This window comes from Chamaea fasciata, unplaced genomic scaffold (genome assembly GCF_029207755.1).
Source record: "Chamaea fasciata isolate MVZ Bird 193981 ecotype frontalis unplaced genomic scaffold, bChaFas1.0.hap1 SCAF_623, whole genome shotgun sequence".
Taxonomy (NCBI): domain Eukaryota; kingdom Metazoa; phylum Chordata; class Aves; order Passeriformes; family Sylviidae; genus Chamaea; species Chamaea fasciata.
In genome coordinates this window covers 51,383-61,670 of record NW_027094708.1, presented here as the reverse complement: position 1 = coordinate 61,670, position 10,288 = coordinate 51,383, and the positions used below count along the sequence as shown (strand labels likewise).

General features: G+C 66.9%; 2 protein-coding genes across 3 annotated transcripts; both read right to left on the bottom strand.

The window, feature by feature from the left end:
• Positions 1-352: 352 nt before the first annotated feature.
• Positions 353-5,178, bottom strand: LOC136305762 (leucine-rich repeat and calponin homology domain-containing protein 4-like). The gene is given in 21 exon segments (XM_066209080.1): positions 353-906; positions 986-1,018; positions 1,021-1,053; positions 1,447-1,539; positions 1,645-1,694; positions 1,770-1,890; positions 1,981-2,020; positions 2,159-2,236; positions 2,310-2,356; positions 2,444-2,490; positions 2,576-2,637; positions 2,734-2,829; positions 2,912-2,985; positions 3,063-3,199; positions 3,287-3,392; positions 3,471-3,597; positions 3,682-3,728; positions 3,730-3,827; positions 4,315-4,348; positions 4,350-4,598; positions 5,155-5,178. Coding segments are annotated over 21 exon segments (1,707 nt in total). The 3' UTR covers positions 353-795.
• Positions 5,179-5,258: 80 nt separating this feature from the next.
• On the bottom strand, positions 5,259-10,280 carry PCOLCE (procollagen C-endopeptidase enhancer). 2 transcript variants are annotated; one of them, XM_066209078.1, is made up of 9 exons: positions 9,867-10,280; positions 9,375-9,492; positions 8,657-8,915; positions 7,467-7,544; positions 7,082-7,206; positions 6,566-6,702; positions 5,973-6,250; positions 5,567-5,740; positions 5,259-5,484 (listed from the first exon to the last, which is right to left on the bottom strand). In XM_066209078.1, the coding sequence occupies exons 1-9, from the start codon at positions 10,085-10,087 to the stop codon at positions 5,342-5,344; spliced, it is 1,533 nt and encodes a 510-aa protein (XP_066065175.1). In that variant the 5' UTR covers positions 10,088-10,280; the 3' UTR covers positions 5,259-5,341. The 2 variants fall into 2 exon arrangements, with proteins under 2 accessions (XP_066065175.1, XP_066065176.1); XM_066209079.1 differs by lacking the exon at positions 7,467-7,544.
• Between the last annotated feature and the right edge of the window lie 8 nt (positions 10,281-10,288).

Below are 10,288 nucleotides of genomic sequence, written 5' to 3'. Positions count from 1 at the left end.
GGGGGAGGGCGCCCCCCGCCCCCCCCGCGGGGCTCGGCTCGTCCGGGACCTGCCGGGAAACGGGGGAATCAGTGATTTGGGGAGGGTGTTTACGGGGCAGCGCAGCACAGCTGGAGGCGGGGGCAGCCCCTTCTGGGCACAGAAAGGGCGAAAACGGACAAAAAGCGGAGCAGTGGCAGCAGCAGATGGGCAGGGACTGAACCCCGCCCCCCCCCCCCCCCGCAAGGTTTTGGTCCCACCAGGTGAGCCCGAGTCGTCACAGAGGGACAGGGATGTACCAAGTATGATTTTGAGAGGGACATCCATACTTGGAAATAAAGTCATCGTTATAACAATTATAGTAACAACGATAAAATAGTTAAATATAGTATTTTTAATAATAATTAATTACAATAAATTTTGGTCATCCGTGTTTTTAACATTCTCCCATCATAATTAAGTTACAATTAACTGTAATTATTAAGTTATTATTCTCACAGTCCCGTATAACAGCTCATTATAACAACCCATCATAATAGTGACAACTCATAATAATAATAATAAATCTCATAATAACCCATTATAATTAATTACAGTATGAATAATTAAAGTCATACCCCCGGGGGGGGGTTAAGAGGGGTTCAGCCCCTCCCCCTTCCCTGCCTCAGTTTCCCCAGCATTAAGGCACAAGAAAAGAGGGGAGGGGGGAAGGAAAGGTGCAGAGGCGGGACCCCCGCCCCCCCGGGGGTTTGGGGGATCCCCCAGGCCGGGGGGGCGGGCTCCCCCCGGGGTTTTGGGGGGGCTCCCGGGGGTCCCTCAGCAGCCAAAGAGCGCACGGTGGGCGGCGACCAGCAGCGCCATGAGGAGGCCGTAGAAGAGGGCGAAGAGCAGCCCGGGGGGAGGGCGCCGAGGGTCTGGGGGCTTCACCTGGGGGGGACACACCCCACGTCAGCTGCAGGAGAGCGCGGGGACCCCCCCCGGATAAACCCACCCTCCAGGACGGTACCTCGGGGAGCCCGGAGCGGCGGCAGGGCAGGGCAGCGGCTGCGGCGTCCGGCGGGTCTGGGGGGGGCTCTGGGGGGGCAAAGGGGGCACCGGGGGGGCTCTGAGGGGAGCTCCTTGGGCTGATGCAGCTGTCGGGGGGCTCGGGAAAGGGGTTCAGGGGAAAGGAAAGGGGTCAGGGGGACTGGGGGGCCCTAAAAGGGGTTTTTGGGGGTTTGGGGGGGGCCTGGGGAGGGTAGAGGGGTCTCCGAGGAATTCTGAAGAGGATTTTGTGCAGAACGGGGGGCGGTGGGAGGTTTTGGGAGGGTCAGGGGGATGTTTCAGGGGTTCAGGGAGGCGTCTGGGGGTCGGGGATGTTTTGGGGTTCTGGCTTGTGCAGGGAGGTTTCAGGGAGGTGTTTTGGGCAGGCCTGGGGTTTAGGGAGCATTCTGGGGTGCAGGGGGGTGTTTTGGGGGCCCCACTCACAGCCCAGGGGCGCAAGCGGGCGGCCACACGGCCCAGCAGCTCCGAGTCTCCCAGCTCGTCCGGGAGCTGCAGCTGCAGCAGCGCCTCCAGGCTCTGTGAGGGTGGGGGGCACAGCAGGGCCCCCCGAAAACGTGTGAGGGGGGGAGCAGACCCCAACACCCCCCCAAATAAATGGGGAGGGGAGGGGGGGGTCGTTACCTGGCGCATCTCAGCGATCAGTTCCCGCTGCTGGTTGGGGTCCGGGGGGGGCTGCGGGGAGAAATGGGGGGCTCAGGGCCTGGGGGGCACCGGGGGGGGGGGACAAAGGGGGGGCTGTGTCCTACCTGGCTTGGTGGCACTGTGGGAAGAGGAGCAGGAGGGGCCGAGGGGGGCGCTGGGTTTTGCGGGGGGGGCCGGGGGGCTCCGTCGGAGTCCTGGGGGAGGCAGGGGGTGAAATTAAGACTCCTGTTAATTAGGGTTGAGCCTGGGGGAAGGGGGTAGTGAAGAGCCGTGTTAATTAGGGACTGAGCCTAGCGAGGTCAGCCAGGTCCTCACCGGCGTCGGCGTCATCTGGGGGGGTCTCTGGGGGTGGGCCCTGTGGGGGGGTGAGAGCAGCCAGTGCCTGTCCCTTGTCCCCATTCCTGACGCCATTCCCCAGGCCCCAAACCCGCCCCCAGCCCCATCCCCGATTTCCAACCCCAAACGCACCGCCCCAGCCCCAAACCCGCAGTACCTGTCCCGACTCCTCTCCCTCTCCCTCTCCATCCACACCTCCAGGTTTTTGGGGCGTCGCCGGGAAATGGGGACCACCCTGCAGGGGGGACAGGGGGGTCAGAACCCCCCTGACCCCTCCCTGAGCCCCCAGACCTCCCCAAGCCCCTCACCTGATACCCTCAGGGGTGTCACCTCTCGGGGTCCGGCTCTGCTGCTCCTGGGGGACAAAGGGGGGCTCAGGATTTGGAGGGGGAACCCCAAAACTCGAGGGGGGATCAGAGAGGGGCTGGGGGGGTGACATCACCTCAGGCAAGGGCTCCTCCTCCAGCTGCTCCGGGTCACTGTCACCAGCTGAGGGGGACAAGGGAGGGTGACAGGGGATCCCCAGGAGGCGACAGGAGCTCCCGGGTGTTTTTGGGGGTCCCGCTGCCCTCACCTGCCCCACCGCGTGTCTCCCTGTGCTGCCGGGACGGCTCCGAGGACTCGTCCGTGGACTGAAACGTTGCCAAAGGGGGTGCGAGGTGGGGGGGGTGGGTTGGGGTACACACCCAGACTTCCCCGTGCCCCCCAAAACGCCCCCGAATCCCACCTCGTTTCCCCGACCAGCGCTTGCTGCCGCTGTCGACGCTGTGGAAGCCGGAGTCCCAGCCCCCCCCCGCTGCCGAAGGGGGACACGGCTCGTCCGGGGGACTGCGGGGGGCAAACGGCGCTGAGAGACCCCAAAAAACCCCCGGGAGGGGAGGGGTCCCCCCTCTTTGAGCCCCCCCTTTACCATGCCGGGGGAGGATGGGCAGCAGCCTCGGCTTCCAGGTACTTGAAAATGTGGACTTTGCCCTTCAGGCAGATCTGGAGGGGGGGGGGGCACAGAGGGGTCAGGTGGAGCTTTTGGGGGGGTCGGGGGGATCCCCCGGGCCCCCCCTCACCTGGGCGGGGGGGAACTGGAGGGGATTGTTGTCGGCCAGCAGGACTTGGAGGTGCCGGAGCCGCCGGAAGCAGCGCGGGATCGCGACCACCCGGTTGCAGGAGAAATCCAGCCGGACCAGGGGCAATTCCGAGAGCTCTGGCGGGGGGGGGACACGGACACACGGGATCGACGGGGACCCTCCCAAAGCGGCGGGACCCCCCCTCCCCAAAATCCCTCACCCACCCTCGGGCAGCGCCGACAGCTGGTTCCGCCGCACGTTGAGGTCCCGCAGCGCCCGCAGCTGCCCCAGCCCCGGCGGCAGCGCCCGCAGCCGGTTACAGCCGACGTCCTGCGGGGCAAAACGGGGCTCAGCGGGGGCCCCAGCCCGGCCCCCGCGGGGGCTCGGCCCCGGCCCCCCGGCGCTCACCAGCTGCCGCAGCGTGCGCAGGGCGCCCAGGTTCGGGGGCAGCTGCGCCAGGCGGTTGTTGCTGGCGTTGAGGACGCGCAGGGGCAGGAGGCAGAGGCAGGCGGGCAGAGAGCTCAGCTGGTTGCGGCTGCGGGGGGGACACACCGGGGTCACGGGGCGCCGCTGGACAATCCCCCCATCCCCAGATGTCCCTCTCGGGGCCGGGCCGTACCTGAGGTCCAGGTGCGCCAGGGCCTGGAGGTTGGCGATGGCCGGCGGGGACGCTGCGCAGGCAGTTGTGGTACAGGCTGAGCCCCTCCAGCGAGACCAGGCGGCAGGCGGCCTCCGGCACCTCCCCGAAACGGTTCCGCGACAGGTCTGCAGGGATGAGGGGGACACCACGGGACATGCGGGACAGGGGACGGGGACCCGCGGGCACGGGACATCCTCGGGAGGGGACCGATAGGGGCAAGAGATCTCCAAGGACAGGGAATGACAGCGACAGGGGAACCCGCAGGGAAGGGGAGTAACGGGGACCCCCCTAGGGATAAGGGACGGGGGACACAGATCGCCGGGGGACAGGGGTGCTGATGGATCCCAACCGCCCCCGTCCGTGGAACCCAGAGCCGCCCAGCCGCGACGGGGGAAACTGAAGCCGCCCGACCGCCTGGACCAGGCGCTCCGGCTCGTCCCGTCCCGGCCCCTCCTCACTCGCCTCTGGCACCACCCGCGGGCCTCGGGCTCCGGGAGGCGCCGAGGGAGGCGGGGCCCCCCACAGCTTCCCCCTGGGCGCGGGGAAAACACCCCGAGTGACCCCGGGCTGTGGGGAAGGGTCGGGGGTCCTGCCCCGGGGCCGCGGCCTCACCGGCCTGTGTGGTGTCGCTGAGGTCCCAGCGCCGCCGCCGCCGCTGCCGGGAAGGCGCGCAGCCGCCGGCCGGCCAGGCTGAGAGTGCCGGACGCCTCTGCTTCTTCCAGGGCGCGCTCAGTGCCGGCTCCCCCGGGAAGGCGGCCCAGCGGCGGCGGCAGCTCAGCCGCGACAGTCCCCCACCGCCCCCCGCGGCCATGGCGACGCCGGAGCTCCGCTCGCCGCGGCCGCCGCTGCCCGACTGAGCCCCGGACGCTTCCGGACCCCGCCGCGCGGGGCGGGGCCTGAGCGGCAGCCAATCAGAACAAGGGGCGCGCGGGGAGGCGGCGAATCGGAGGGGGGTGAGTGGGGGGCACGGCCCGGAGCTGCGCGGAACTTTGCCCTTTGATTGATGGGGTAACCGATCAACCGTCATTAAGCGGTCAGGGGGCGTGCTGCCCAACTGCAGCCAATCACAGCTAAGGCACACACTTCGCCAATCGCGAACGAGAAGGCGGGGCTCGTTGCCTGGCAACGGCCACGAATATTTTGGCGGCACCGGCCAATTGGAGTCGAAGAGGCGGGAGCAGCACCCGAGATCGACGTGTGACCAACCAATCGCGATTGACACAAAGGCGGGATTATAGGAGCCCTGCGAGTGCACGGGGCGTCGCGGCTCCACTAATGAGGAGCCACAGCAGTGATTGACAACCCGGGAATGAGTAAAGGAGCCAATCAGACGTAAGCAACGCCCCCGGGCTTGTTGGAAGCCACGCTCTCCCATTCCGGTCACGCCCCATTCTGCTCCGCCCCTTTTTTCACCCCGCCCACCGCCCCTCTTAAAGGAGCCGCACCACGTACAGGGGAGGTCTCGGGATGTCCCATCTTGGGGGGGCCGGGTCTGTGGGCCCCCCCCTTGAGTGCGGAGCAAGGGCAGGGTCCCCCCAGCACCGCCACTCACACGCTCCATCTCTGCACCCTTTATTTGCATTTGTGCGGGGGGCGTCCCCCCAAGGCGGGGGCGGCCGGGGGAGCTCGGAGAGGGGTCTCAGGGGGTCCCTCGGCACGGCCGCTTGCTGAGGTTCCCCAAAACCTGCTGCTGCTGCGGGCGGTAGGGCACGACGAAGGCGTCGGGGGGCAGCAGGGCTCCCCCGTCCGCCCCCAGCCGCCCCATCAGGACGTAGCTGGAGCCTGGAAGAGATTTTGGGAGGGGGTGTCAGGACCTGGGGGGAAGCGCAGAGACCCCTCCAGGCCGCCCCCCGGGCACACCCACCTTTCTTGAGCGCGGGGCAGAGGCGGCAGGACAGCTGCAGCCGCAGCGTGGCCCCCTTGGCGGGCTGGGGGACCCCCAGGCCCCCCGACTTGTACAGGCTGAGCACGGAGACCACGGCCCAGCCCGGCTCCTGCGGCGGCCCCCGCGACACCGATTTCACCGTCCCGGTCAGCACTGCAGGAATGGGGGGGGTCAGGCTCCCCAAAACCTCGGACACCGCCGTGGTTGGGGGTTCGGCGGGGAGGCCCGACCTCCCCTTCCCCTCCCCGACCCCGTTTCGGGGCGATCCCAGTCACAGTTTCCCCCCATCCTCACCCTCCTCTTTCTGGGGAATTCTCCAGCGCCCGTGCCCCATTTCGGGGTCCCGCCCCCCGGCTTTTTTTTGGGGGGGGGGGGAGTTTCTCACCGAAGTCGCTGCTGCAGAAGTTGCTCTGGAGGGTCCCGGCGCGGCGGCAGCGCTGTGGGCAGGGGGCGGCCGGGACCGGGGCGGGGGCGGCCGTGGGGGGCTCCGCTTTGGGGCTGGGAGGCGGCTTTCCCTTCCCGCCCCCCCGGGGCTTTGCCGGGGGGCTCTCGGGGGCGCTGCCCCGCTCCCGCAGGGTGTAGGTGGCCGAGAAGCCGTCGGCGGTGACGCTCAGGTCCGACACGAACTGCACCAGCAGCTCCGGGGAGCTGGAGACGATGGGGCTGGGGGCGACACGGGGGTCAGGGCGGGGTTCGGGGGGACACGGGGGGGGGGGGGGTCCAGGGAGGCGGTTTGGCGGGTCAGCATGAGGCTGGCAGGGGGGGCAGAGGGGATCCGGAGGGGTCGGGAGGGGTTTGGGGAAGCCCCAGGTGGGTTTGGGGGGTCAGGTTGCTGCCGGGGGCGATAAGGGTGGTTTTGGGATTTCAGAGGGATCGCGGTGGGTTGGGGAGGGATGGGGACAGTCTGGGGGGGCCGGACGGGGTTATGGGGGGCTCGGCAGGGTCTGGGAGCGCTGCGGGAGCTCAGGGGGGGCTCACCCGGGGGTCTCCTCCCCGCAGAACCGCCCGAGGCGCCGCGCGTCGTCCCGCGCCCCCCCCTCGAACACGGCCACGTAATCGTAGCGACAGTGGGGGTCGGGCTCCACGTCGAACTTCCCGAACCGCAGCTCCACCACCTGCAATCCCCCCCCCGCCCCAAAATCCGGGCTCAAACCCCCGGCCCCGGAGCCCCCCGAAGCCCCCGGCTCCTTCAGATCCCTCCCCGAATTCTCCTGAGACATCCCGGTCTCTCCTCGACCACCCCCGACATTCCCTTGTGACCCCCCCCCCCAAGCGATTCCTGACCCCCGTCCCCCAAATATCTCCTGTCCCCCTCAAACTCCCCCCGCCCCCCCCCCCCCAGCCCCCCGCCCGGACACCTGCAAAGCCCCCAGCCCCCAAATTCCTTCCGACCGCCCCAAATCCTTCTGACACTTCCGAACGACCCCCAACCCCCCCCCAACCGCCCCCCGAACGCTCCGTCCCCCCTCCCGACCACCCCAGGACCCCCCAAACCTTGTCGGGGGGGGCCACGATGTGCCAGGAGCAGCTGATCCCGGGGGGATAATTCTCCTCCGGCCAGTTCGGGGTGTTCAGGCTCCCCTGGGGCTTCTCCAGGCGCCCACCACAAAACTGATGCTCTGGGGGGGGGTGGGTGGGCAGGGCGGGGTCACATTTTTGGGGGGCACAGACACGTTCGGACACCCCCCCCGCATTTCCCACACCGCCGGCGTCTCCTCTGTCCCTGAGACACCCCCAAAATTGGGGGGGGGGGGAGATTGGGGGGGGCTCTGCCAAAACCACCCTGGGATTGGGGGGAGGAGATGGAATTTGGGGAGCAAGACCCCCCCCCGGGAATGTTTTTTGTAAATTTGGGGGCGAGGGGGGGGGTCGTACTCACCGTCAAAATAGTGCCAGGACTCCCCGAAAAAATGGGGTTTATTAAAGACCCCCGAACGCCGCCGTCCCTGGGGGGGCCCTGCAAAAGGGTTGGGCTGGATTGGGGGGGGGCTTGGGGGGGGTTCGGGTGGTTTTGGGGGTCTCCATGGGGGGTTTTGGGGGGGCTTCATGGTGGATTGGGGGGTGTGAGATGTTCCATGTGGCTTTGGGGGGGGTCTCCGTATGGAGTTGGGGGTGTCCGTGGGGGTTTGGGGGGTCTTCGTGGGGGTTTTGGGGGTGTCCTGCTCTCCGCTGGCAGTGCTCCCTGTCCCCCTTTCCAGCTCAGCTCTTCCCTCCATTTTGTGCCATAGTTTTTCCTTCATTTTTTCCTGACACTTTGCCCCATTTTTCCCTCTGGTTTTTCCATCAAACTTTTCCTTTTCACTCATTTTCCCCTCAGGTTGTTTTTTTTTTTTATTATTATTTTAAAATTTTTCTTCTCAGTTTTTCGCCCCCATTTTTTCTTTTCCTCGTTTTTCTCCACAACCCTTCACACTTTCCCCTCCTTTTCTCCTCAGCTTTCCCCTCCTTTCTTCCCTTGCACTTTTCCTTCGTTTCCCTGTTTTCTCCTCACACTTTCCCCCCATTTTGTCTCCCTCCATTTCCATTTCTCCCTCACACTTATCTTTCATTTCCCTCTTTTTTAATATTTTTTTATTTTTTAATTATTATTTTCTCACGTTTCTCCCAATTTCCCCATTAGGGATTTTCCCTTTCTGTTTTCAGTTTCACACCTTTCCCTCCTTTTCCATTCACACTTTCTCCTCGTTCCCAGTGCTTTCTCATCACACTTTTCCTAACTTCTCAGGTCCCCCACAGCTTTTCCCTCTTTCCCCACCTCACTCCAGGACCCCCAGGACCCCCTGGAAGGGGTTTTGGCCTCTCAGCCCCCGCGGTTTTGAGGCGTCTCCTCGGGGGTTTTGGGGGTCTCCGTGGGATTTTGGGGTCTCCACCAGACTTTGGGGATGTCTCTATAGGGTTTTGGAGTCCTCCACGTTTCCAGGGATGTCTTTGGGTGGTTTTGGGGGTGTCCCCGTGGGATTGTCCCTGCTCCCCGCCGGCGGTGCTCCCTCCCCTTTGTTTTTTTTTGGTTTTTTTTGTTGGTTTTTTTTTTTGGGGGGGGGTCTCCCCACCAGCCTCTCTGTCACCCACCGTTGGTTGGGGGGCTGCCGGCGCTGAACCAGGCCAGGAAGCCCCTCCCGGCCGTGCCGCCGTCGCTCTCCATGTGCAGCCGGAGCCGGTTCTGGGGCGCCCGCAGGGCCCCCGGGCGGAAGGTGCCGCAGAAGCGCCCCAAGAGCGGCGCCCCGGGGCCGTGGCCCCCGAACACCGAGAGGGCGTCGAAGCGGCACAGTGGGTCCGGCTCCAGGTCGAAGATGCGGAAGGACAGGGTGGCCACCTGGCCCTCGGGGACCTGGGGGACATGGCGGGGTCACCAGCCGGCCCTCGGGCAGCTGGGGGGGAGGGTGTCGGGGATTTTGGGGACTTTGGGGTGACACCACCTGGTCTCCATGGACCCAGGGGGCCGTGGGGATAGTGAAGGGCCGGGGTGGACGTCAAGGGACAGCAGGAACGCCGGGGACATTGGCACATTACCACGTGGCCCTTGGGTTTCTGGGGGGGCGGCACGAAGTCACATCAGGGGGACACAGAGCAGTGCCACCACCTGTCCCTCAGCCCCCTGCGGGACACGGGAACACCTGGGGACACAAGGAGGGGAAGTGCTGGGACAGCCAAGGGGGGACCCCCGCGTTTTGGGGTGTCCCGGAGGGGTTGGGATGTCCCTGGATGGGTCGGGGTGAGCGGGGTGGGCTTGGGAGGCAGGTGGAGGGGGGTCCCTGGACTTTTTCGCGGTGCCCCGGGGGGTCCGTACCGTGATGGTCCAGGTGCAGTTGCTGCCGGGGGGGTAATGCCGGGGGAAACCCTCGCTGGCGATGAACCCCGACTCCCCGCGATGGTCCCCCCCGCACGGGAACACCGGAAACACCGGCCTGGGGGGACACGGTGGGGTCAGAACCGGGGAAAACCCGAGCCTGGGGGATCCCAGATCCCCGGAGAGGGGTCCCGGGCTGTGCGGGATCCGGGTTCCGGGGAGTCTTGGGGCGATCCCGGGTCTGAGGGGGGCACCCAGCTCGCGGTTGGGGTTCTGGATCGAGGAGCAAAAAGGTCCCGGTGCCCAGGGGGGTGTCCGGGACCGCGCGGGGGTCCTGGACGAGGGTGTCCTGTCCCGGGAACGTCCCGCCTCGGGCCAAGCCCCGTCTGCGGGGGAGTCCCGGGCTGCCACGTTCTGGGGGAGGTCCCGTCCCGGGGCCGCCGTGTCCTGTCCTGTCCCGGGGGTCCCGGGGGGTCCCGGGGGTGCCGTTACCTGCTGGCGTTGGGCCGGGCGCTGGGCTGGGGGCTCGGGGCCGGGTCCTGACCCGCGGCCGGGGCCGGGCTTAGGGCCCCCAGCGCCCCGAGCAGCAGCAGCGGCAGCGGCGGCGGCCCGAGGCGGCTCATGGCGGCCGGGCCGGGGCGAACGGGGCCGGAACGGGGCGAACGGGGCCGGGGGGGGACACCGGGGGTACGGGCAGGGAGGGGGGCGGTCATCAACGGGAAGGGGCGCGGCCATGTAGCGACACGCCCAAAGGGGCGGGACTCAGGACACCAGCGCCAAATTGCTGGCGCGAGGGGGCGGGGCTTTCCCAAACACCACGCCCACACCGCATCGCAAATAGTAAGGGGCGGGGCCTCTGGCACCTCGGCCCCACTGAGCCTTAGACAGGGGCGGTGCTTCGGCGTGTGGGCGGA

Coding starts and splice junctions, on each gene's coding strand:
- PCOLCE (XM_066209078.1), bottom strand. CDS start 10,087: ATGACCGCCCCCCTCCCTGCCCGTACCCCCGGTGTCCCCCCCCGGCCC. Junction 6,251..6,565: donor TGCGGGGAGGAGACCCCCGG/GTGAGCCCCCCC, acceptor TGTCGCCCCCAG/CCCCATCGTCTCCAGCTCCC. Junction 5,485..5,566: donor CTGCCCCGCGCTCAAGAAAG/GTGGGTGTGCCC, acceptor AATCTCTTCCAG/GCTCCAGCTACGTCCTGATG.